The sequence below is a fragment of the Hesperophylax consimilis genome, chromosome 15, assembly GCF_061612785.1.
Source record: "Hesperophylax consimilis isolate HC1 chromosome 15, BYU_Hcon_1.0, whole genome shotgun sequence".
Lineage (NCBI taxonomy): Eukaryota > Metazoa > Arthropoda > Insecta > Trichoptera > Limnephilidae > Hesperophylax > Hesperophylax consimilis.
The window spans coordinates 12,502,288-12,528,835 of record NC_142850.1 but is presented as its reverse complement, the minus strand read 5'-3'; the positions used below and the strand labels follow the sequence as shown (position 1 = coordinate 12,528,835).

The 26,548-nt window shown below is 36.0% G+C and overlaps 1 protein-coding gene across 1 annotated transcript; it reads left to right on the top strand.

The window, feature by feature from the left end:
* Positions 1-5,250: 5,250 nt before the first annotated feature.
* On the top strand, positions 5,251-19,105 carry LOC149417307 (cysteine-rich hydrophobic domain-containing protein 2). Its single transcript, XM_089640199.1, has 3 exons — positions 5,251-5,448; positions 10,491-10,701; positions 13,033-19,105. The coding sequence occupies exons 1-3, from the start codon at positions 5,327-5,329 to the stop codon at positions 13,198-13,200; spliced, it is 501 nt and encodes a 166-aa protein (XP_089496325.1). The 5' UTR covers positions 5,251-5,326; the 3' UTR covers positions 13,201-19,105.
* The last annotated feature ends 7,443 nt before the right edge of the window (positions 19,106-26,548 follow it).

The following is a 26,548-nucleotide window of genomic DNA, read 5'->3' as shown; positions in this document are numbered from 1 at the left end:
ATTGAATATCAAAATAACACCTCTTATTGGAAAACCCTGTATTTATATGCTCATTATTTTCGACTCTGCTACTGTTTGAGTTCGTATTGTTTATGTTTTTTTACGTAAAACATGAAAAAATGATGTGTTATATTTAAATACAATGTAATTTATATTTGTATCTATTATAAAATAATAATACGTTACCCGCGGGCACAAAATTTCACATACATCAGGCATTGGGTAATATTGTTAGAACCTTCACGTTTAGCATGTAAACACATTCCGCTGATAGCTCCGTTACAACCTCTCCCTCTTTCTCTTAAATGATGCACGTCACAAGAAAGAGAGGTCACAATTGAGCTTTCAGCGGTTGGATTTGGCCGTATCATGCACTGCGGTAATGGTCGGATTATTGCTCGGGTTACCATTGTTTCAGAAAATGGGACAATTTTACTATTTATGTTTTATTTATAGTGATTTATTTTTGAAGTACTATGCCGTGTTGCGCTACCTTCTTCTATAGTCAAACTTTCGGCCAGCATTACAGTGTCTATCATCATGGCAGCATTGTCCACCAGCATTATATATATATACCAGCCTGACATGGTCTCGCAGAAGTTACGCCATACCATTTTGTATTACGACGAGAAATATGATTTAAACACTATTAGAAAGAGAGAATACCACGCTTTCAGTTTGCGTTAAAAGAAATCATCACAAACTTTCCAGAAAACTTAAAAATTATTCTACGAAATAACATTTAGCATTTGAAAATTATTTGTCAAGGTTGCTAATTTTTTAATAAATATTTTCACATTAAACGAAAAAATTGAATTGACGGTAAGTTTTATAATACCGTTGTCAAATTAAATATGTTTTTTAGTTTCGTGTAAAGTAGTAATTACAGTTTACACGATGAAAACCATTGGTAAGCGACTATAATAATCTTATATTTGTTTGTGTTCAAAATTTTACTCATTTTTCAATTGCATACGTCGATTTGTAATGCTAAAATTAGTATTTTATTTTTAAATTCTTTCAAAAACAACGAATTTATCTGAAATCGAGTTCAATTTGAAAATATTTCCCGCCCAATCTGTAATCTGACAGTTCTCATCGAGCTCGGAATCTCGGAAAGCTCGGATCTCGGAAAAATTTTGTTTCTAACTGTGAGTTAGATTCACCGGTTTCCCGCTTGTTTTTTTTTTAATATTAACTCCACACAGGAGGCCCTGAAGAAAATAATTTCCCTCAGGGCCTATGTCATCTTTGGGGATGCTGTGTGGAGGGTCTTTTAGTGGAGAGGAAGGAGTGAACATGGGTCTTGAAGAGTCCCATGTTGTAGGAGGGAGGAAACACAGAGGCCGGCAGTTCGTTCCACAGCCGAGCTGTTGAACTTAAGAACGAATCGTAGAAGCGACCCGTTCTCATGTGACAAATGTCAACTGTGTACAAATGTTGGGCGCGCGTTTGGCGTGTATTCCGACTACGCACCGGTGCCGAAGGGATCAATGACGCTAGTTCCTCAGAGCATCTTCCATTGTAATACCGATAGAACAAGGACAGCATACCTACCTGACGCCTGTGCTCTAAAGATTGCAGTCCGTTTGTTAAGATTGGGGAATCTATCAAACGGACCGCCCGTTTCTGCACAGAGTCAAGGGTTTTTTTCAGGTATTTTGGGGCTCCGGACCAGAGATGGCTGCCAAATTCGACAGTAGGGCGCACTTGCGATTTGTACAGGGTCAGCAGTTGTGTACTATTAAAGTATCTGCGGGCCCTGTACAGTACGCCCAGCTTCTGAGAGGCCAACTTTACTCTGGCTTCGATGGAGCCCCCGTACCTGAGCTGGTCACTTATAGTTACACCAAGCATATCAATGGAAGGCCTGTTCGGAAGATTGCTTCCGTTGAAGGAGACTAGATTATCATTTAGATCCCTTTTACACGTAATCAGACAGGATTGGGTCTTTGAAACATTAAATTCGACGAGATTATTTTTACCCCAGGAGGAAATACTCTCGAGATAACCGTCCATTCTCTGCTTCAAAGCCCTCCGAGCCGTTGGAGTTTGTGTGCCCTTTGGGGGCTTGTCAAACAAAAAGCTATCATGAACTGTACTGTCATCCGCGTAACAATGAATCGGTGCACATGTCAAAAGGTCATTGATGTGCAACAAAAACAAAGTCGGAGACAGAACCGATCCCTGTGGGACGCCAGCATTGTACTACTAGTTTCCGGACATCGTGCATATTATAAGGTGTGGCGTAGAGTAGAGCAGCCATTTATTTAAATCAATTTGAATTGTTTGTGGTCACCTGAGTGTCTGGACCACGCCTGCCTTGGGCGAGGTCTTTCGTTCTTTGCACAAACCCAGTTGTAGATATACAACATAATATACACGTATATAATTTACACCAAATACATAATATATGCTACGTGTTACAGTTCCAAGGAAAATAAAACAGATCTCTATTAAAACTGAACAGTGATCACGCCATAATTTCGCCATACCTACATATAACAAGCAGCATGCTGCCTTTACGGACTATTTATTTATTACTCGGAGGAAAATAAACGTTTAATTCCATTTTTATGATATTCTCGTATGTTATTTTTTGCCTCTGTTGGTAATGGTGGTATTTTAATGTTTATCTATCCTGGTTTACGTTTGTAATAGTTTGGAAATTAAATACGAATTAAGTATTTATTTTTATTTTATTTGGTTTTACGCCCAGCCGGGCTTTTACATCGATTTTAAAAACAGAATTTATCTAGTAAAAATAAATAATTTTAAAAAAAAATTAAAAATATATTTATTTAAAAACATTATATCATCGTAAATTATACAAAAAATACATTATATTACAGTAAGCTGATAAACTGAATACAAAACAATATTAGTAAAAAATGTAACAGGTAGCATAAAATAACATAGAAACTAGAACAATCCTACATTATACGACAAATCACTAAAACTACATTACCTACGCTACTCTAATTTGTAGGATTCAACAAAGTTCTGGTATAGATTACGCTTAGTTCTATAAATGGAGTCAATAAATATATCATTAGTACCCCCAAACATGTTGCCCAGATCATGCATCCTATGGATAGTGAGCGTGTCTGATAGTTGGTTGTGTATGCATCGTGGAAGAATGTTATATTTTGTCTTGTATTCCTAGTCGGCACATGGAATGTAATAGTGGCAACGATGGCAGGACTGTCAATTAAGTTGTTAATTATCATGTGTTCATTATATACATTAGACATAAGTGCAAATGCATAATATAATCCGATATCTATTTATAACTTTTATAAATATCAATTTCTAACTTCCGATAACGTCAAACCACCGTCGAACCTATCTGTAACTTCTCTGTTCATCCCAAAATATGTTTTCCTTCTCATAAACCAACTTATTTTGTTTTAATGCATTTTATAATTGAAACACATTCAAATAAACACGGAAGAAATTCTACTAACAACTTACCTACCGTAATTTCATTACACCGAAAACTGTGAAAATCTTCTAATCTTTTTTTCGGCTGCATTTTTCAGGTACCAACCATAAATCAATGGTACCAACCTCCCTACCATAAATAAACTCACCTCCCTACCTTCTCCCTAGGTTGGTACCTACGGGTTGGTAACCCGTGACAACTATCCAAAGTCCGATGACTCCGATGTTAATCTGTCAATTGAAGAAAAAAATATGTGAATACGGGACCAGCCCAAGGTTCGTAGAAAATTTTTAAGTACCTACCTTTATATTTTCTACGAACCTTGGGAGAGCCAATATTTTGACATAAATCACATTACAACGTTAAAAAAAGACGTCACGTCAAGAAATGTCACCCAATAAGAGAGTTTAACGATTTATTTCAACAGCTTAATCAAATTTACAAGAAAGTGTTACATGGTAGGTAGGTACCCATCGAAAATATTTTCGACTGCTGAATATTATGAAAATAAATACTAGATCAAAAACATTAAAACTGGAGCCATTATACCTAGATTTATTGTACGAACTTCCTGTTGCTACATTTATTATAAAACATTTTATGACGGTCGAGTGATATTGACCCTAATCTAATTTAATCAGCTAGACGTATTGATGGTGGGTAATTATTATAATATAAACATTACTTATCTAATGATTAGCTAGAAGCGATAATTGTTAATCTCTTACTTGTGGTTTATTAAACGTGTCATTAAAATGGGTTGTTTGATACCAATGGAGACCATAAATTAGTAATTTAATGGACAAAAATATTGTTCTCATGAACAAAAACTAAAAAATCTAAAATCTACAATATCCAAAAATATTCACAAAAATATCTTAAAACTAAAAAATAATAAACTCAGAAATATTTACGACTATCCAAAGAAAAATTTGCTTTTTAAAGCTTACACTTATTTTCCTACGAGCCATCTTCGTGTTGCCAATTATTAACATATTTTAAACGATCGCAGCGCCACCATTTTTTGTCTAATAAAATAATTCACACTCATTGACCAAATAATAAAACATTCTATTTAAGTAGTAAAGTACTTACCTACCGATACATAATAATTTGTTTCTAACGTTTTGTTTTGCTAACATTTTTACATTATATAATCAGTAACTTACATACTTTTTTATGTAAATATTTTCCTTATGACTAACTTCTTTCTTTAAATTTTGATGTTCGATATTCACTCCAGACATGTATCAATTACTACAATAATTTAGTAATTTCTTCTCTCTTCTTTGTATTTGTTGTACTTATATATATGTTGATTCGTTTTGATCCTATCTTATTTTTATTGCAAATATGGATAAATTGAATTGCAAATCCAATTCGTGCGGCTGGGAATACATTTTCTATGACTATTTTTTTTGTTTATTTGAATGCACCATGTAATGTAATTATTTCTATGTTTTATGCAAAAGCCCGAAAGGCCTAAATAAATAAATAAATAATAATGTACTGGACATAATATTGTATCCGTTCGGCCAAGGGGATTAATATGGGGGATGTTCACAAAATTTATCTCAACGTCGTCCATCTATTAACATAATATAGAAACATAAATTGACGTTGGCAAACCAAATAGCTACCGAAACGCCATAGTTTTCTTCTTCAATTAGGTTCGAGTCCGAGCGTAATATAATGGCAATGTACTTTCCATAGAATAGGTTTGTGTCCGAGCTTAATATTATCAATGTGGCAGCACTTGACTGATCGCGATCGCAGCGATTTAGCTTAGTTTTTCTGTGGTTGCAACTTGGCCATGAGCGATGTATTGGTCGTAACGCGATAGTGTATTGTGATTTTTTTGATTTAATATTATTTCTAGTAATGTTGGCGGATTTCGATGCGATATACGAAGAGGAAACCGAGAATGAAGAGAATATCGAAGATACGCACGTCGCCATGGTGCCCGACCCGATTGTCGTCCGAGGAGCGGGGAACATGACAGTGTACGAACTTTTCCAATTCTTTGTTTTGTATTTCCACTTTTGAGCTCTTGTTCTTTTTTATTAATTTAAGCAAATGTTCGCCTTCGAATTCACCTCACATTGTCTTCCGCTCTATGTGCTCCAATTTTGCATTAAAAAATATATTGCGTACAATTTTTTGTTGTCTGATAATAACATATCTGTCATAAACTACTGACACTATTACACTTTATTTCGATCAGCTTTTATAATCTCCAAATATACATAAAATCACATTCATTGTAATTATTTTGGCTAGATTACAGTAGCTATCAGTGGTTGTTTTGGTTGTGACCAGTGACCACAACAGTTGTCAATGCGGCCAGCTTATCAAGGAAATGTCATGATAGCTAACCAAAACATTTAGCACATAGGAAATGTTTTTTTAACTCTTCAAATCAATGTGCTAGAAATTACATTCCCGTCAAAACACAATTTGATAAAGAGAATGATAAAGATTCAAATGGAACGACCCGACTGAAGTGTTCTTGAAAAACGATTTAACGTTGGCTATCTATAAATAAATCAACATCTCGTCTAGACAATTTTAAATTCAAATTGTCAATCTAATTCTAATATTTTTATTAGCACAGTTTGTCAAATTGTTTTACAATGGAAACATCGTTCAATGATTATGGTTATTAGATTTGACCTACCTACTGCTACTTTTTTAATAGCAAATGTAGCAAATTATTATTACAAAACTGATTGTCTTTTACAGTAAAAAAGTGAATTTTGCAGTCGCTAGTAGATATTGTAGATACAAAAAGATCTACGTAATTAAAAAATACTTTATTCCTGTTTTGGCCGCCTCAAAGTTATCCCTGTCAAACTGTATTAGATTTGAAGGTGAGATTAGCCTTGGATCATGTTGAACTAATCTTGGAGCTCTTGAAATATAACACATTGACTTCAAATCCGTTTTATTGTAGTTAACACCTCATTTTTATGTTTGTTTAAAGCCAATGTTATTTCAACAATTTCTAAAACATCCTTAGCTAGTTGCATAAACACTGACTCGCCACTATGTAAATTCAATGCACTTGTAATACAACAACAAATTCAAGCATGCGTCATAAAATGCAAAATAAAAATCCTCTGATATCACAAGTGATTAAAGAGAGGATGGAATAAATCCCATCGCCAACAGGAAACTCACAATAATATGTTATCTCTAAAGAGAAGAGATAAAAATGAACATGTGACTTCTCTCAGCTGTTTATATTATAAATTTATCAGTCGCAGTGGAAAGTTATTAGTCGTAATTTTATTACATCGACATTATTTATGTTAATAACAACCCTATTGACGTTTTATTGATTTTCATTAAGTAGAAAAGATGTGACGCATATTTATTTGAATTTTAAATAAATCAATGTCAACAAAAATAATAATAAAATTACACTATTTTTCAAAATTAAAATTTTACTAGCGCAGACTGTCTGAACTCTCAAAAAATCAGTTCCAATTTTTAAAATGGCAATTAAAATATTTTATTATTACGTAGTTACCTACTTTATTGTTTGTCTGAATTCTTCACGCAATCAGTTCCAATTTCAAAAATGACACTTATATTCAAAGCACATTTGAGTTCATTGAACCAGATTTAAGAACTACGACCAGGGCTAACTCACAGACACCGAAATTAGCATGTCTGATGATGATGCCATCAAATATCTGCTCTTGTGAAATAAACAAACACTGTTTTTCTCTCCAATACCCGTTTATTTTAAAAATAGAACTTGTTCAAATATTGAAGAAAGTGCAAAATAAAGTTCTAGCCGCCCATTTCATAAGTCAGAATTTATTAGTATTTGCCAATTTTTCAGTTTTTTTTTTTTAATTATTTCTTAAGTGTTAACATCGCACCCTGTAAAAATTACCCTTAGTGCGCACATCATCTTTGAATATGCCGTGTAGAGGGTATTTTTGAAGATAGGAAGAAGTTAACCTGGGTCTGATGAGACCCGTGTTGTGAAAAGCACAAGACGACGCAAGTCATTCCACAATATACACAAGAACAAGTCATAGCAGTGACCCGTGTTCATGTGGTAAATGTCCCTATTTAGATACTAGTGATAGCAAGCGCCCGAGGAGGAATAGTGCAGGGCTCTATGCAACGAATTATAGCAGGCGGCTTACGCTCGCCGGGCGCTCTCCCTTTGCGCCCTCCACGTGCCCGCCGTGTGCCCGCGGCTCTACTGGGCAAATTTGTACACAACTCATTTTGGTAATTCATAGTTAACATAACATTCGAGGTTTGCGACAAGTGTATTTACAAAACACGCACTTGCCCGGGAAGCGCTTGCTATAACTAGTCCTTTAAAGGTTTTGTGGTCTTATCAATTTCACAATGAAAACATTATTAATGTGACATTCAATCTCATAATTTTGTGGTGATTAAAATGATTAGATATTAAACCAAGAATTAATATAATTTTCACTAATCATCTTTGTTATCACTTGCGTATGTTCAAAGTCCGTTCATTATGTTCAGACATGTCCATCTTTGTATGTGGTAAACTTTTTGTAAACACTTCTGTATATTTGTTAACAAGACTGTTTAATGCGCCTGTTTATCAAATTGTTTATGAAATTGTCTCAGAAATGCCTCGAAGATGATGCATTCAATTTTAAATGTAAACATTGCAGGCAATCAAGCTTTATGTACGGTAAAAAATTGCAATTTTAATGGAAGCATTACTGCCTGACCTGTATTATTAAATACATCTACCTATTTGATGAATGCTGTCTTAGAAGAGAAAATTAACCCATTTCTCGACATCCGATCGAGCTGAAACTTGGCAGATAGACTCGTTGTTGATGACAATGCATTCTATCAACTCTTGGTGGCAAGCACGTACACACATGCAAACATATATGCATTTCTCTGAAATCGGATAATATTACAGCGGCGTTTGGCGAGATTGTTAGCTCTGTTGACTCCAGTCCCTGGACGAAGGAAGGTACAATCCTCCCTGAAGGAAGGTACAATCCTCAGTCAAACCAAAAAAAATTATTCAATAATACATTTTAAAATAGATGTATTATAGTAAAAAAGTTTGTTTTTTAGGGGTTGATTTTTTTTTAAATGTAATATACCAATATGAACTGTAGATTGATGTAGAAAAAGAAGAAAATTCTACAACTCCCAACTCAGTTTACCTAAATCATATTTGGCCAATTTTCACTTTTACGAGAGATAAAGAACGATTGAGGATTTCACTCATGAGAGATTTGTAGTGATGTCATTTCGTTGGGTTTGGCCTCCTCCACAAAAAACTTCTTCCACGCTATCTCAAAAAACCCTTGACTCTGTGCAGAAACGGGCGGTCCGTTTGATAGATTCCACAATCTTAACAAACGGACTGCAATCTTTAGAGCACAGGCGTCAGGTAGGTATGTTGTCCTTGTTCTATCGGTATTACAATGGAAGATGCTCTGAGGAACTAGCGTCATTGATCCCTTCGGCACCGGTGCGTAGTCGGGATACCCGCCCAACATTTGTACACGGTTGACATTTGTCACATGAGAACGGGTCGCTTCTACGATTCGTTCTTAAGTTCAACACCTCGGCTGTGGAACGAACTGCCGGCCTCTGTGTTTCCTCCCTCCTACAACATGGGACTCTTCAAGACCCATGTTCACTCCTTCCTCTCCACAAAAAGACCCTCCACACAGCATCCCCAAAGATGACATAGGCCCTGAGGGAAATTATTTTCTTCGGGGCCTCCTGTGTGGAGTTAATATAAAAAAAATCACTCCACCTCTTCAGTAGATCCAGCATTTATCAGATCAGCAGATTCCATAACATACAAGATCAGCGTGAGGAGCTGTGTAAACTATCTACTTGTGCTGTGATATGATAATTATGACTAACCATCCTCTGCTAGCTAAGTCCTCCATCCTTGCACAAGCAATGTATCCCGTTCATAATGATTGATTAGGCGGAATTCAAATATTGTGAGGTTATTCGTAACCAGGGAATGTTTGTCTTTCTTTTTACCTTTTACAATGCTGGCCAGTGAAATCTTTTTACGAGACACATTTCGACACAATGCTTTTTGTACGGTGACGCTTTAGGTCGCATCCTGTACTGGGTAAGAAAAGGGATTCTATACTCTCTAAGCCTGAGGATATTTGTAATTCCGGTAGGATCGTGATGCCCTGAACCAAACACAGAATAACAACTCAAGATCTTACCAGGTTTTATGATCTTGCTGTATGTTGATGTCAAGTGTATGAATTACAAGTCACTTTAAAACACAAACGATGCACGGCGATCCCTTGTTGCAAATGATTACGTTTTAACGGCATCTCTCGGCGGTAAGTATAATCAGTCATTACTGATCTCGGAACTTTCGATATGTAAAGTGAAACACTTTACGGCGGTAGGTATCTTCTCATGCGTTGAGAAGACAGAAATTGATCGATGACTCAGTGGAAAGTTAGCAGCGTTCAGGTACAAATCAAGCACAAAACCAATTGAAGGCATGAGCCCTAACTCTGTGGTTGGTTGGAAACCGGATGAACCCCACTGGTGACCAAACGTCAAGACGAAACACTTGTATTTTAGCAAAACTTCACGTATCATGTATGAAACATCTATACTTACAATGGTGACCGGATAAATCATCAAAGTGATAATTCATCACATCTTTAAAAAGTTATATAAACTCATGGAAAGTGATGAAACAAAAAAATTATTAACTGGGTTATGTAGGTTAGGTTAGGTTTAAATTTTTTATTTTTTTTTCATCGTTTCTAATGACTCAATATCACTTTTTAAATGTGTGTTGAATTGTCACTGTGTTGAGTTATCATGAAACCACTTACAAATAACGGTCATCACATTGTGTCATATCACATCTCTTCTAAAACAACATCAATAGTCCATGAAAGTGTTAAAAAAGAAAATAGGAGTTATTTTCATTATGTTTCTTCTAGTGGTCGGAAGTCGAAATGTGCATTGATGGCAAAAAGAGACAGATGTCATTGACCATAAATTCTAATTCCCCTTCCAGCTTCGGGCTCAGCAATCGCTTCTGCGCAGAGTTCCCCCCTGGTCTGCAGTCGCGCGTGGCCCCCGAGGAGTTCCAGGGCACAGTGCTGCGGGTGAACAGCGTGCTGAAGAAGACACTGCCTGTCAACGTCAAGTGGCTGTTCTGCGGCTGCGTCTGCTGCTGCTGCACCCTCGGCTGCTCGCTGTGGCCCGTCATCTGTCTCAGTAAAAGGGTGAGCTCCACATTTCACTATTAGTTCCTGCGGTCCCAGACGAGTTCCAGGATACAGTGCTGCACGTAAACAGACCCAGTTTTAAAAAAAAACCTGTACTGTAATACTGCCATTCGAATTATGAATTGTGTTTTGTGTGACGTCACGAGACAAAATTGTATACATTTTACTCAAGTTCACTTAATTCACCTAATTTTTGAAGACATCAAAAAACTAATTTTACCATTGTTATCAACTCTCTAAATGTAATATTTTATCCTCAAAATAAAAATAATTAAAGAGACAAACTAAACATAGTACAACTTTATTAAGAACAATAATAAATTGCCGATTTTGGGGAATATTCCCGGGTACACATCAATAGCGGTGCATTTAATATCATTGCAAAAAAAAAGGTTCAGTGCACTAATTTAATTAAATCTTGTTTTGCTCATTCCCTTTTTTTGTTATGCGATAAATTAAATAGTAGGTGTGAAACAACAATTATTCATAAAGGTGCGGAGTGATAAGGAACTTGTGTGTTTTAGAATGATTGCATAGAAGGTAGATCATCACACCTGTTAACAATATAAAGGTTTCTTTATCATTCAGATAAAACTAGTACATACAAACAATTGCTATCACACTGTACGTTATTGTAACTGAAAATATCTCCGTTTTATTCAATAACAAAAGTAATTTCCTCTATCTGTTGAAAGCTCGTTCAGTTCTGAATAAATAGGTCATATTTGGCTGCATGCGGGGCAAATAGTGAAAACACTATCTGATAATTAGATAGGTGGTCGGCGAACTGTACCGTTTGATCAAAAAGTATAACGTATGTAGATTGTATCTACAGTTTGTTGAAATGTTTTTGTATTCAAACTTTTTACACACCCGCTCACAAATATTACAGGAGTTCTCTACAGATATTGTGGTTTTGAGTCCAAATAAAAGTTTTTACAAACTGACTCAACGGCTTTGGCCCAGAGGCGGCCCATGACTGGAATTGCCAGCAGTGCATTTCACTTTTAAAATGTACCTAGCGTGTAATATAGGTGGAGAAAATGAATTAATGGAGTACCTACTGCAATTCATTCTATCTACTAAGTTATATTTGTAAAATAATTGATTAAATAATACGTCAGCGTTCCCAAAATAATTTCCAGAGGAACGGTCACACAATTCATTGTTGAAAATATAGCAAAACCATTTGAATTCACGTTCTGTGTATACACCGCCCTCTTGCTCTTGCGCGGGAATCTTGTACTAGAAGATAGCTCAAATAATGACCTGGCGGGAATTCTGACTCGAGCGTAATTTCGTACATCGATGACTGGGACACAGGTGTCGTTTTAAGTTGTTATGTGAAGACTGAAGACGAGCAGTCCAATGCACAAATGCACGTACCAAGGAACCGCCCCTACTTTTGACACACCCGGTCGAAAACATTACGGGAATTAACCATTAACCACAGGTTGTTTCCCTGATCTTAAAACACCTTCTTTATGTGAAATCGCACAAGAGTACCAACTGCTCCCGGTCGTCCGCAGCCAGTGAGACTATGACATCCCCAATCGGGGTATGTTGTGAGGCTTAAGGTAGTGGGGAGGGAAAGGATATGGGGAAAAGGAAGGTGGTGAAGTACCTGGCTATTCAGATCTGGTCACCAAACACGTCCAATGCGATTTCAAGCAACATTTCAATTCTGAATAGTTCTTACAATTATACAATTCTGACACCAGGGCAATACTGAGAGTTTTCCACTCTGGAACGTGCCGCAAATATTTTACAATGAGTAAATTGTGAAATAAGACAAATTCATCAAATAAAATGTACTTGCGCATGCCGGGATTTGAACCCAAAACCTCCATTTGCTAGTCGAGAGCCCACACCCATCGACCACGAAGGCCGTCACCTGAATTGTACGAACATATAACATTACACACATGTTTCATTGAACCAATTTTCTAAAATATTATATACGAACATAATGTGTTATTTCCTCCCGTGTGCAATTTTATTTGGATTAAAAAAACCTTTATTCATGTCAACGTTTTTTTGGTTACTCATAATAATATTTATGTAGTTCCTTTATTAATCGATTCATTATGCTAAAATGATTTTAACCTAAAAACTCATTGGCATAACTGTGTTAGGATTCATGATTCATTATGTAAAAATCATTTCAGGCTAAAAGTTTATTAGAAAGGCATTGATTGATTATTAATTATTTTCCATATAAATATTTATGTACCGAATGCCGTTGTTTCTTGAATTATGTCAAATGCCAATGGCCGTGCACAATACAATACATATTATAATTAGTATGTAAAAAAATTATTGTTTCAGGCAAAGAATTCATTGGACAAACTATTAGAATGGGAAAACAGTCATCTGTACAACAAACTGGGCCTGCGCTGGAGGCTAACCAAACAACACTGCGACTCCTCATCCATGATGGAATATGTTCTCCTCATAGAATTTATACCCAAAATACCCATCTACAGGCCGGACTAATCAACCCAATCAGAGATGTGAGGATACCCAACGACTTAATTATATTAAGACCCTTTCTTCAACAAACAACCCAAAACTTTAAAATAAATAAATATTATACTTTTATAACATAATAATATTATTTATATTCTCACTCGCTACAAGCTGCGTTAAAGCTGCAGGCATATATTTTTTTTTACTGATTTTGGGAATTTTAAAATTGTGTTATGCAGCAGCGAATAACTTAATTATTATTGTACGCCAAGATCTCTCTATGTTGTTACTATTAGATGTTTTATATTTGAAGTAATATTATTATTTTTTTTTAATTGACTCAAGGTGGAATGATGCATAATCTTTTTTATACAAAGTGTCTCAAGGCTCCTGTTTTGAAGAATTCTAATGCTGCATATAGACACTAGAAAAAAAAACGCCGGAACCGAGTCACGAATTAGGGGAAAGGAACGAAGCAACTGCATGCGGCGTTTCGCGCCATTTGCAATTCCTTTGTTTCTTTCACATAAGATGTGGTTCAGCTCGGCAGTTCGGATTGCGTGTTTAAATGCATCCTAATGTAAATTAGATAATCTGCAACATTGTGTGCTCTATTATTTTGTCTCTGATGTGTGTCGTCTTTTTTGTTGTAAGTAATTTAACTGACGACGTCCCTCAGGCAATATTGTGCTAATATATTTTTTATCATACAATTTCTTTAAAAATCAAGCTGGACACGTTAAAAACATTTTTTTGATAACGCTAAGAAGTCTTGAGGTATTTAACAGGTAGGTAACACTATTCATTGTGATACAATGAAAGCGTTACATTATGATAGTGATCATTAAGGCTTACTTATACATATTTATATTTTTTACTCCTTTTTATAATTTTGAATGTTAAGTAATAATCGTGAGATTAAAATATCATGTGGTTTATAATTTTAGATTGGGAGACATCCGTGGTTATTAATTAATGATTTATCAACTTTTTCTCAATGCTGTGAATATGATTTCTCAACATTTTGAACATATGATTTCTCAATGTTGTGAATATGATTTCTCTACATTGTCAATGTATGATTTCTCAATGTTGTGAATATGATTTCTCAACATTGTCAACGTATGATTTCTCAATGTTGGGAATATGATTTCTCAGCATTGTCAACGTATGATTTCTCAATGTTGTGAATGTGATTTCTCAACATTGTGAATGTATGATTTCTCAATGTTGTGAATATGATTTCTCAACATTGTCAACATATGATTTCTCAATGTTGTAAACATGATTTCTCAACATTGTCAACGTATGATTTCTCAATGTTGGGAATATGATTTCTCAACATTGTCAACATATGATTTCTCAATGTTGTAAACATGATTTCTCAACATTGTCAACGTATGATTTCTCAATGTTGGGAATATGATTTCTCAGCATTGTCAACGTATGATTTCTCAATGTTGTGAATATGATTTCCAACTTTGTGAATGTGTGTGATTTCTACTTCTCAATTGTGTGAATATGACTTTCTCGTAATTGTAAGTGTAAGATTTCTCCTTTTTCTCAATGTTGTTAATATTATTTCTCAACATTGTGAATATGTATATGATTTCTCAATATAAGCTGATTTTCCTAGTGTTTGTGTTTAAACCAAGGGAGTCAAAAGACTAAATTTGTTGACTGATTTTATCATGTTATTGTAAAATACATAGTTGTTACTGTTACAAATACAATAATAAAATAAGTTCTTCTCATCTCCTTGTAGCAGACATTCTTTATAAGCTTTATATTCCAAACAACTGGTTTGTTTGTGTACAACTCTTTAACTTATTAAAACTTTCTGCTTAGTTATTTGATTATTAAAATAGATCTTTGAAGAAATTCGCTTAGAATTAAAAACTTATTTTTAAAGCTGAAAAAATAATATCTTTCTTAAATTATTTTGTTAATGTGTTCAGGCACACAAATAATCAAGTCTCTCCTAATAATTATCTTTACATATCATTTTCTTTAATTTATCTTTCCACTTTAATTCTAATCCCCATCTCCAAACCCTGATTGTATGAAATGAAAAGAAGACAAGATAAATTAACCAATTTAATTGGTTGGTTTAGGTACCAAAATAATTGATAAATTGGGTCTTAAAACTTCCTTCCGACATTTCATTAAATTAGGTCTAACTGTGTTTTAGAAGGTCGGTGTTACGCATTAAGAGTCTAATAACCGAGTGTTGATTGTGTTGCCTATTTAATGCGTAACTTTGTCCAAATGTCCAATGATTGTAAATATAAAATAAAACTCTAGTTTTAAGTAGATGTGTAAAATAGTGATATAAAACAAATTATATTCATCGTGGGATGACCGCATTGTAAATAGCAGCATACCATTGCTTCATTATTATTATGGCAGAATTAGCAACAATTCAACCACATTTGCCCATTCAAATTATATTCATTTTCACTTTGTCCCATTATCAAACATCAATTTCAATATATTTTTTGGTCTTCAAATGATTAAGGTCACCTAAATAATATTTGAAAACTGAAAATAATATATGAGCCTCACAATTGTCATTGATCCCCGAAATCTAGATTAGGCACTACAATTATAAGTTATACCCGAACGCGATCATTAGCATAGTTTAAGAGCCATTAAGTTATTATGAAATTATACACTTCAATTGTGTTGTTAAGGTTAACATTACTTAGGACGGGTTGTTTCGGAGAATTTGAACAATTCATCAAATTTCAACATTCGTTTTCGGGTTCTGTGAAAGTTTTATTGAAGTTCTGTTATCATATTATTATAGGCTAGTTGCTTGACAAAACTGAAATAAAAACAGAACTTGAAAAATCTTTCACAGAACTTGAAAATGAACGTTGAAATTTGATGAATTGTTCAAATTCTCCGAAACAACCCTTCCTTATTCTTTATTACAAATAATATTGACCTAAACAAAATATCGACATCTTTTTCTAAAGTATATATGAGGGGTATAAAAGCAAAACTATCCATCCACCAATGCAAAATGTTCAGCATTTAAAAAAAAAAAACAATTTGCATGTTTCCCTTATTTTGCATCTTTTTTACGATATTATTTTTAAATTACAAGCTTACGCATGTTTTTTTAGATTGGTTTTTGATCTAAAAACAAATGTATTTTTGAATAGTGGAGGTTTTGCAGTTCAACTTGGCCTAGTGGCGTTGTTGACCTGAACATTTGTTAGAGTGGCGGTTTTGAACTTCAACCAGCACGGCGGCCATATTGGATTTACGAAGTACTTGTTTTCTGGCTCGTGATTGGTGCATTTCGAGAGTGGCGCTTTTGAACCTCACCAAAAGTGGAAGGGGGGCAGTTTTGCATTCGACTACCGTTTCAAAATTAATTTTTGAATGGCTTAAGCGTTTTTGCTTCAGTTTGAATATTGTATATTGTAGAGAGTGAGATATAGATTACAAATCAATCATTAGGTCAAAACGAACAAAGTGTGGATATTGGTGGTATTGATTTTTTACCCCTCCTCTACCGGTGCTCATGTTTTATTGGGGAATTGATAACCTATAAATTGCTGACCAAATTTTGATGCTCAAATATTATTTTTTGTTTATTATCACTATTAATTTGGTGTACGATTAATGCAATCCTTTCAGAAGTATCCTGTGTGTACTGACTGGACAAATGTGTCGGGTTGCAATGACCGATGATTTAATGACGTGTAAATTTCATCAAATCTATGTATTAATGTAATTTTATTTGCTTTCAATAACAAACTTGAAAAAAGCGATAAGTAAGAATAAAAAACCAACCAATATGATATTTTGTATGTTCAAAAACAGAATCGTGTTAGTGTGAGGGAGTAGAATAATATCTTGTACAATACACAGCCTTATTAATAAACGTGTTTTAAATTTTACAAAACTGATAAACAACGTTTATGATACATAAATGGGTTGCTTATCAGTTGTCTAAAATTTAAAACACGTTTATTAGTAAGGCTGTTATTGTTTACGTTGTATTAGTCCACGGTTGATCTTGATCAATCTGATAATTTTGACCTGATCACAAACCATCACATATCGATTGGGTCACTTTTCAGCTCAGTCGACACAGCCACTCCAACCAATCAAAGATTGGATACTTTTGACCCAATCGCTTCGCCAGTGGGTCGTATATAAAGTGATTGGTCGACCCAGGACTAGGTTGTATTTGGGACTGTTACACGCCAGTTGGTCAGTTGTCCAGATGTTTGGGTTGAGTATTCATTATACAACTGTTACTCGCTTTAACACGTTCACGGGCAGTGATACACCCTACTTTGGCACTATTTTTTTGTATTAGATTTTTGCGATTGCTCTAGCATTTCCGTCATGATACGTACCAACCAACACCATCAAGAGCGACGCGAATGCTCTAGCAGACGTATCTCAATACATTTGACGCATGCTATAGCATACGCCACCACGCGGGGTACGCCGGGCGAGCTGTAGGGGAAGGGGTAAACACTGTTTTATCTTTGTGTTCAGAAAAGGTCTCATGTGACAGTAAGCGATCTGTGCTTGTGTCAGCAGTGACAGTAAGAAATAGACTACCTAAATTTTATAAGGATAAAGCAACTGCTCAAGCATATCTGACAAAAAAACTCAATAAACTTCGAATGCTATAGCATCCGCGACATAATTAAACTATCCAATGCGAATGCTATAGCATGCTCTTCCGGGAACGTGTTAAGTTTGGGTTGTTTCAAACCAACCATCAAATCAATCTCAACGCCATTTTGAATTTGTAGCATTTTAATGATAAATTCCGATTCTTGGCCCATTTAAGCTCTTGATCAAATTATAATCAGCTGACAAGTATAAGGTCCAATTCTTCCAAGCTTGTCAGCTGATCACAATTTTATCAAAAGCCGAAACGGGTCAAGAATCAACATTCAACATGATCCGTTCAAATGCAAAAAATCTATCTGAATAGGATTTATGTATTGGGTCCACGTTCCGACACATCACATATGTGGCGTATCAGTTGATTTGACATTTAATTTTTAGGTTAGGTTTGTATTTTCCTTCTTAGAAGGCGCACATGTGCTATTCCCATTGAGCTTTGTCATGTATTGTGATGCTGAAAGTGAATTTATGGAAGACTTGCACAAAAAACAAGTTAAATCAAACACAATACATGCAATCAACTGTCAAATCAACAGCGTCACATATGACCGAAAAGCACACTGGTCACCCGTTGGAAACCGTCCCATACTGAATAGGACAACACAAATCGGCATTGTGTGGGAAGTTTAGGATTGCATTGCTTGAGATTTTTGTGTTCCTAAAGCACTTATTTTAATAGAAAATGTATGGATTGTAAGTCGTCCAGATGTCTCAATGCTTTGCATATGTTGCGAGTGTCTTTACCTTCATGGCCATCAAATGTTTTGGAGTTTGATTTAAATATTTACCCCAACCTAAGCCGATAGCATCCCTACGTGGAAACATTATTACCTAATATTATTTTGATGGGCATTTCTGGTTGTTTTAAAGTCCTCCAGTTTACAGTTAATCGACTAACTATTGGTTTAGGATTTGCATATCAACTGTAATGATTAGAAAAGTACCTGAGATTGTGGAGCAATGTCCGCCCGAGTTAGATTATTGAAAGTAGGAAAGGGGTTCGGCGTTTACATCACATAATAGTGATAAAATGTAACACACTTGACGCCATAGGGTGACATATTTTAACTACCGTAAAATGTTATACATTTTTATCGCCGTAAGGATAAAGTATCTACAATGCCATTACCGTTATAGCTCGAGAAGTTATATTATTATGTAAAACATATAGTTTTAAACTGGTAGAATGTGTTTATTCTCAGGTTGAACGATTATCTGAAATTGTTGTTTTAAATACATAAATAAATAAACTTAACCGTTATTGGCAAGATGAATGGGTGTTTTATTTTGTTCCACCTTCTGGTTTGTAGCTTACCCCAAATAGACCGCAATTTGCAGTGATTCAGTAACATTTTAAAACATCAACTTGTACAGTGCAGCATGCGCAAAACTTTAATACTGACCAATGATACGCCTATCCATACATCCAAAATATAGTATAACTTTAATTTAAATGTTACCAATTTATATATTATATAAGCTGTAAAGTGTATCAATTTGAATATTTTTGTATTTCACTAGGACCGGTTGTCTGTAATATTATGTTAGGTCTTCCATGGGACACACATGTCAAGGACAAAGAAGGACATCTAGGACACGAAATCACCATCCTACAAATTACCCAACAATCACCCCACACTAACATCAAGCTACTTTACAATCAAGACATCCACAACCACAATTACTCGGAATAACAATTAAATCCGCATTCTAACACACACTACGAAATATGTAATAAAATCTCTTAACTATATTGCCTACACACTCTATAACTCTCTTCCAGATATGTATAAAAACAGCCAGCATAATCCAAAAATTCAAGGTAAGGCCTTAAAGGAATATTTTTTGAAAACATATAAAAACCAAAATAACACAGACATATGAATATATAGACTAGAAATTAAAGGTGAGGGATAAAATCAACTGTTGAAGAACGAAGGGGGTAAAGCTGACTGTGATTCGTCAATAAATCAATCTGACAGTATATAGGCATCTCGCATTATAATATCACCATTTAGTTCTTAAAAGTAAAATCTGCTTTTGAATGAATAGACATTTTTACATGGGAGCGCAAATTACTCGCCACGTTATGAACAAATTTGCGAAGTCCAAATTCGGCAAAAAAAAATTTCTTCTATTTTCAGAGTCGAATATTTTGTTTACGTATTTAGTTAAGACACTTTTATAAGTGTTCATAATTTACTTCCCAGTAACAACGATGCGCACACTTGAGAATCGGTACATTCGACCAGATGTATCTCGATGTGATAGTATATGTTCCTACAACTGATTCATATTATACGATGTGAATAAGCTTAAAATGATGCTTACATATGGAATGTAATACGACAATTGGGTTTATTCTCTTTTTCACATCTATTTTTACAAGTTTTCATATCACAAGCCACTATTTTGCCGTGTTATTTCATAAAATGCCTCGACCATAGCTCGACGCTAGTTCGAACAAGAATGATGACGTCACATTCTCAAGATTCACGGGAAGCCATACGCGAGCCCAGCCGGCTCCAATGGAACCGGTATGGGGAGTGGGGAATAATACGCTTTTAATCACTTAGGGCAGGTCTACTAATATTCATATGTCTATGAAAATAACCAATTCTTGTTGTGTTGTACTTTGTTTTATTTCTTTCTCTCTCATTTTCTATCCCCTGTATTTGTAATCGAGCATAATCTATTTTTACCTTTGTATTAGTGGGTAAGTACCTTCTTCTAAATTAATACAGTGATACGTCGACATACGAGTTTAATTCGTTCCGCAACCTTGCTCGTATCTTGAATTACTCGTATATCGATGCAGATTTCCCCATACAAAACAATTAGACCACCATTAATCCGTTCCAACCCCCAAAATGTCACCCCAGTTATTTTTGTTACGTGGTTTTGAATAATTAAAACGTATTTATAAATGACAAATATTTATTGTACAAAAACAAAAAACAGAATGTAAATAAATAAATTAGATATCCTTACTGGTCTTTGCCTTTTTCGCTACATTTTTCTCGCTTTCACCTGTAGGTCGTTTAGAAAAAAACATGTCTAAGGAGGTTTTTTTCTTCCTCCCTCTCAGAATGTTCCGGAAATGAGTTAGGCAAGTGTCATTAAAAAGATCAGATGTACGACCTGTTGCAACTTTTTCTGGGTGTTTCTTTTCCACAAACTGTGAAACTCTCTCCCACATTCCTAAGATCTCCTTTATCTCACTTGTAGAAATAACCTCCTCCTCCTCTGACTCCTCGAAACCAATTTCTTGCATAACATCCGTATGCTGCTGTGACTGTAACTCTTGTATCTCCTCAGTCGTCAGTTCCTAGGTGTGCTCCTCGACGAGTTCGTTCACGTCTTTCTCTTCCACCTCTAGACCCATGGATTTCCTCAGAGACACAATCTCCTCCTCTACTGACATACCGGGTTCCAATTCTTTGTAGATCCTTTCAGCTACAGCTTCAGGCCACAGCTTTTTCCATGCAGAGGTCAAGGTCCTCCCCCGGCCGACCTGCTAAACCGAACTCGTATCTCGAATTTCGCTCGTAACTCAAAGCAAAAAATCACTCGCTCGCGGCTCGTATCTCGAAAAACTCGTATGTTGGGGCACTCGTATGTCAAGGTACCACTGTACTTTGGCTCAGTGCTTGTGTATATCCATGTCTGCTTCTTTTTTGTTTTTTTATTGTTTGTTCTACTTAACCTTCCTTTTTCTATTTGTGTACTGTTTTGTATGTGAAACTTATAATGTTGATATCAAAATACCAATGTAAAATTGTACCTATTAACTCCCAACCTACGTATTGTAAGTTCCTCTCGTCCTACAATTAGTTTTGTAATCAGGATTGCTCTAGCAAGAAATAAAAATAATTAAAAAATGTTATTCATCACCAACACAATGCGGCTGACCGCACATGAATTTCCGCTCACCGTGCCTAGCTACTAAGCGCTGGTGAGGCAGATACAGCGCCCGCCTCCGAGAGCTGCTGGTTTCATGTAGGCGGAGGTGAGTGGGGAAGTTACATGGAATCGATAGCCGACACTATAGCGCATTGTTTAGTTTGAGACGCGCCTCAAAAAATCGAATACTTCCATAGTAGAACCGATGATTTACGATTAGCTCTAGCACTCTAGTTACAAACTTTTGGTTTTGTGATAGTACGCGGCAGTGTCTGGACTGTTTACTGTCTAGTAATTAACTTGATCATGTGTGCACATTATTATGGTTTGATATAGGTAATGGTTACATTGTTTTATTTTTTTTTTTTCTAGATATAGGTAGGTGTAGGTATACATAATACTTATTTTAAATTGTCTGTGAAAAAAACAATTGTTTAAAAATGTCTAAAAAAGTAGTTTCTGTGTGTGCAGTTTACGGATGTAATACGTAATTACAAACAACAAAAAAACTCCAAGTCGTTTTTCAGGATGGCAAAAAACATTCACAGGTTAGTCATAATTGTGGGAATTGAATTGAATTATAATTAATTACAATAAATAAATACATATATAGGGGAGAGTATGGTATATCGTACCGGTCGGTAAATCGTACCACCTCGATATTTTTGCTACGGGTCACAATTTTTTAATCCTGGAAATACTCTGCCAACTGTTAGAAGCGTCATAGTTGTCCAGTCATTTTTATTCAGTGTTGGATCATGCGTGCGGTGGCAGTGGAGAATTTTTGTTTTTTAACAATCTTCATCTAATTTTTTCGGCTCCTGCGTAAGGTGATTTCGTGTTCACAGGTAGGTATGTTAGTTTTTTCTCAAATTAAGTTCACTTAGCATTATTGTATTCTACAATTTACTATTGCAAAATGATATTTGTCACCGTCGTTTACATGTTTTGTTGTCATTTTTTTATAAAAACTCAGAGTTTGTTAAATCGTACCGCAAGTGGTCTGGTAAATCGTACCGGTACGATTTACCGTAATTTTTTAGTTGTTTTTTAAGTGACTTATTTTCTAGTTTTAAATTAAAGAGTTCAGTACAACAAACACCAGAGATCTCGTCAGAGCCTTTGTTGCGACCACCACCACTTTGTCACACCACCACAGAGTCTTAATTTTCAACACCAAATGCAGTTCAAAAAGTTGAATTGGGGCAAACGAATTCAAACGCGTCGATATCTTTTCAACTATCAATTCTTGAGATTTCTCCAATACCAAAGAACCAAGAATAAAATAACACGCGCACGGCACAAAAGGCTGCTGAAATAACAGCAAGTCCGTATAAAAAAGGACTAGAAGTTGCTGCTGGTAGACGCTCAGCTGTCAAAATGCCCAATTTAAAAATTGAAAAAAAGAAAAATAAGATTATTAAAACTGATAAAAAGCCCATTAAGGGTAAGAAGTGTGCTCGACGAAAGAAGGCCAAAAATTGCAGTAGTAGTGATAGTGAAGATGCCTACAGTATTGTCGTTTTGAATGATTCGGATAAGGATAATAATGATTGGATTATTTATATAGCGCCGTTTTCGTGAGAAAATCACCTCAAGGGCGCTTAACAACTTAATTTATGCGTTGATCACTTAGACTTAATTACTTTTGGTTTATAACTAAGTTTCATAGATAGAGAGAGACTTATAACTAAGACTAATGTCGAGTGATTTACAACTAAGACTTTTAACTAATGACGCTATACATATTTTTATGACCAAGTGGGCATTTTTACACAATACCGCTACAAAACGACTTACAACTACGGCTTAAACTAGAGATTTACGACTAACATACATATTTAATTTATATTTACAAATACCGATTGTTATGATTTCTGCGCGTGGTGTGAGTTATAAAATATTTAAAAAAAATTGTTTACGCGTAATAAACGGTTAATAACGGTGAAAGAAAAGTCGAATAGAAAATCCCCTGGACTGAGCAATGAAATACTACTGATGAATAAAACAATAAAAAAGGTCATCATTCTGGATACGACAAGTTGAAAAGGTGAGTCTTTAGTTTTGCTCTGAACTCAGATGAGCTGTCGATCTTTCGCAAATATGAAGGGAGTTTGTTCCAAGCTGTTGGGCCTGCTACTGCAAAAGCTCGGTCTCCAAAATTGGTATTGTGATTGCGCATAGGTACTGAAAGTCTACCTATGGCTGTTGAAGATGCTGATCGAAGCGTTGCTTGCCTAACATTAACATCGTTTGGAATGCAGAGTTCCGACAAGTAGGGTGGCGCCATATCATGTACGGCTTTAAAAACCATCCAGCAGAGTTTGAATTGGATTCTCTCAGGGCACTTAAGCCAATGAAGGTTCCGCAAATGTTGTGAGATGTGGGAATATTTGGGAACACCAGTTATCAGCCTTGCTGCAGCATTGAAAACAGACTGAAGTCTGTCAGTGTATATTTTAGGGAGACTTGCGTATATGCCATTGCAATAGTCGAGTCGTGATACAACGTAGGAGTTTACTAACATCTTTGTGGCGCTAGCCGGAATATTTCTTTTTATAGATTTGATTTGACGCAGGTGAAAGAAACCTGCGCTTACTGTTTTGTTAATTTGGGCTTTGAGTGAGAGATCTTCATTTAGATGAACACCTAGGAGTTTAATGCCATTTTTAGGGATGATGTTGCAGCCCGAAGTAATGAGAGGAGTTTTGTCTAACATTGACTGGCGCTTTTTTGTTGCTGTCCAGAGAAATTCTGTTTTGGATGGATTTAGTCTAAGTTTGTTCGAAGACATCCACTCTGTTATGGCACCAATGCATTTAACAGTAATATCTTTTAATTTGTCTTTCTCATTCGGTGCACAGTAGAAATAGATTTGCTGATCGTCAGCATAGCAATGGGAAAGAAGTCCGAATGAATCTATAATTTTGGCAACATCGTTGATGAAAAGAATAAAAAGTAGGGGCCCCAAGACTGAACCCTGGGGGACTCCAGAAGTCAGGGTCACGTAGGGAGAGTTTTTACCGCCCGCTTGTACAGATTGGGTTCGGCCACAGAGGTATGACTTTATCCACTTAATAATTTCACCACCCAGTCCAAAAGTTTTTTCCAGTCTGTCGATCAGGAAATTGTGGTCGATGGTGTCAAATGCTGCACTCAGATCTAATAGTGATAGCAAAGCTAGCTTACCTGACTCATTTGCAAGCATCAAATCTGACAACACGCGCAGTAATCCAGTCTCTGTAGAATGGTACCTCCTATAAGCTGATTGGTACTTTGACAGCAGTTCATTTTTCGCCAGATGGGCGGTTATCTGCCTAATCACAATTTTTTCTAGGATTTTTGAGATGAACGGTAGATTTGACACAGGACGATAATTACTTAAATCCTCAGAATCTAGTTGGGGTTTCTTTAGAATTGGTGAGACAAGGGCCTTCTTAAGCAGTTGGGGTACCTCGCCTAAGTCAAAAGTTTTGTTATATAAGTAAACAAGGAATGATACTATATGTTTCAGACACTTTTTCAGAAGCCACGTTGGGATTGGGTCTAAAGCACATTGTTTGTTTAGTGAACTGGACACAATTTTGGTGACTTCTTCCGATGTAGTGTGCGTGAACTTAATAAAGGATTCGCCGTTGTAGGTGGTGAACGTAGGTGGAGGTGCAGATGCTGTTGTGGCCCGAATATTGTCGATTTTTTCTTGGAAAAAGTCGGAAAAATCTTTCGGACTGAGCGCTGTCGTGGTTGAGTTTTCAAACTCACCTCTGACAGTTTTAAGCGAATTCCAAAGTCGCTGGGGGTCCGAATCTTCACTCTCAATCTTCGTGATCCAGTAATCGGCTCTTTTTCTCCGAATTGTTTCCCTATATTCAGTTTGCACACCAACCCACGCTTCCCTTTGGCTGGCTAGTTTTCCGCTCCTGTATGTCCTCTCAAGTCGGCGCATAGCCCTCTTCTTTTCCCGGCATTCTGCGTCAAACCAGGAATCAGACTTGCGAACAGCACAGGTTTTGGTCGAAAAGGGGGCATGTTTGTTTATTAGTGTAGTTAAAATATCATTATAGACTTCTACTAGGCCAGATGTCGAATTTACATTACTATTTATGTCGTATTTTGCAAGGATGGAAGTCTTCAGCTCTTCCTCAAAGAGGGCAAAGTCAAACTTTCGCCACGCTCTGGTCGTCTTCGTTTTGTAGACAGGTTTGGAAGGATTAAAGTCTACCTCGGTACGCACAAGCCTGTGATCTGAGAGACCCACGTCTATTACTTCGGTTATTAGCGGTGGGTCAGTATTCCTAGATATAAAAATATCAAGTATTCCGCCTGCGTCATGAGTCGGAATATCTACCCATTGCCTACATCCGTAGCACTCTAAGACATCGAGAAATTTTGTTGTGTTAACGTCAGTTTTCCTATCTATTCTGATATTAAAGTCCCCGGTTATAATGAGAGCACCCGGTAGGGCATTTACCCGCCCTAAAAGTTGCGCAAATTCGTTATAAAAATCCGCAGTGATGATCCTCGACCCCGGTCGGTAGATAGTGATCAGTGTGAAAGACGCCCCCATTGAAGAAATTGATTATGATATTGATTATGATGAAGAAAATGATGACGATGAAGAAAACATATGCCACCTATGCTTTGGCAATTGTTTTGAAAAGGCAGGACCCAAAGGAGACTGGATCCAGTGTGTTCGTTGCCATAAATGGGTGCATGAAGCTTGCACCAGTAAACCAGCCATTTGCGACACATGCATGCCTTAAAAATGTCTATGTTTTCTTCGATATAAATTGGAATAATGGTCTAG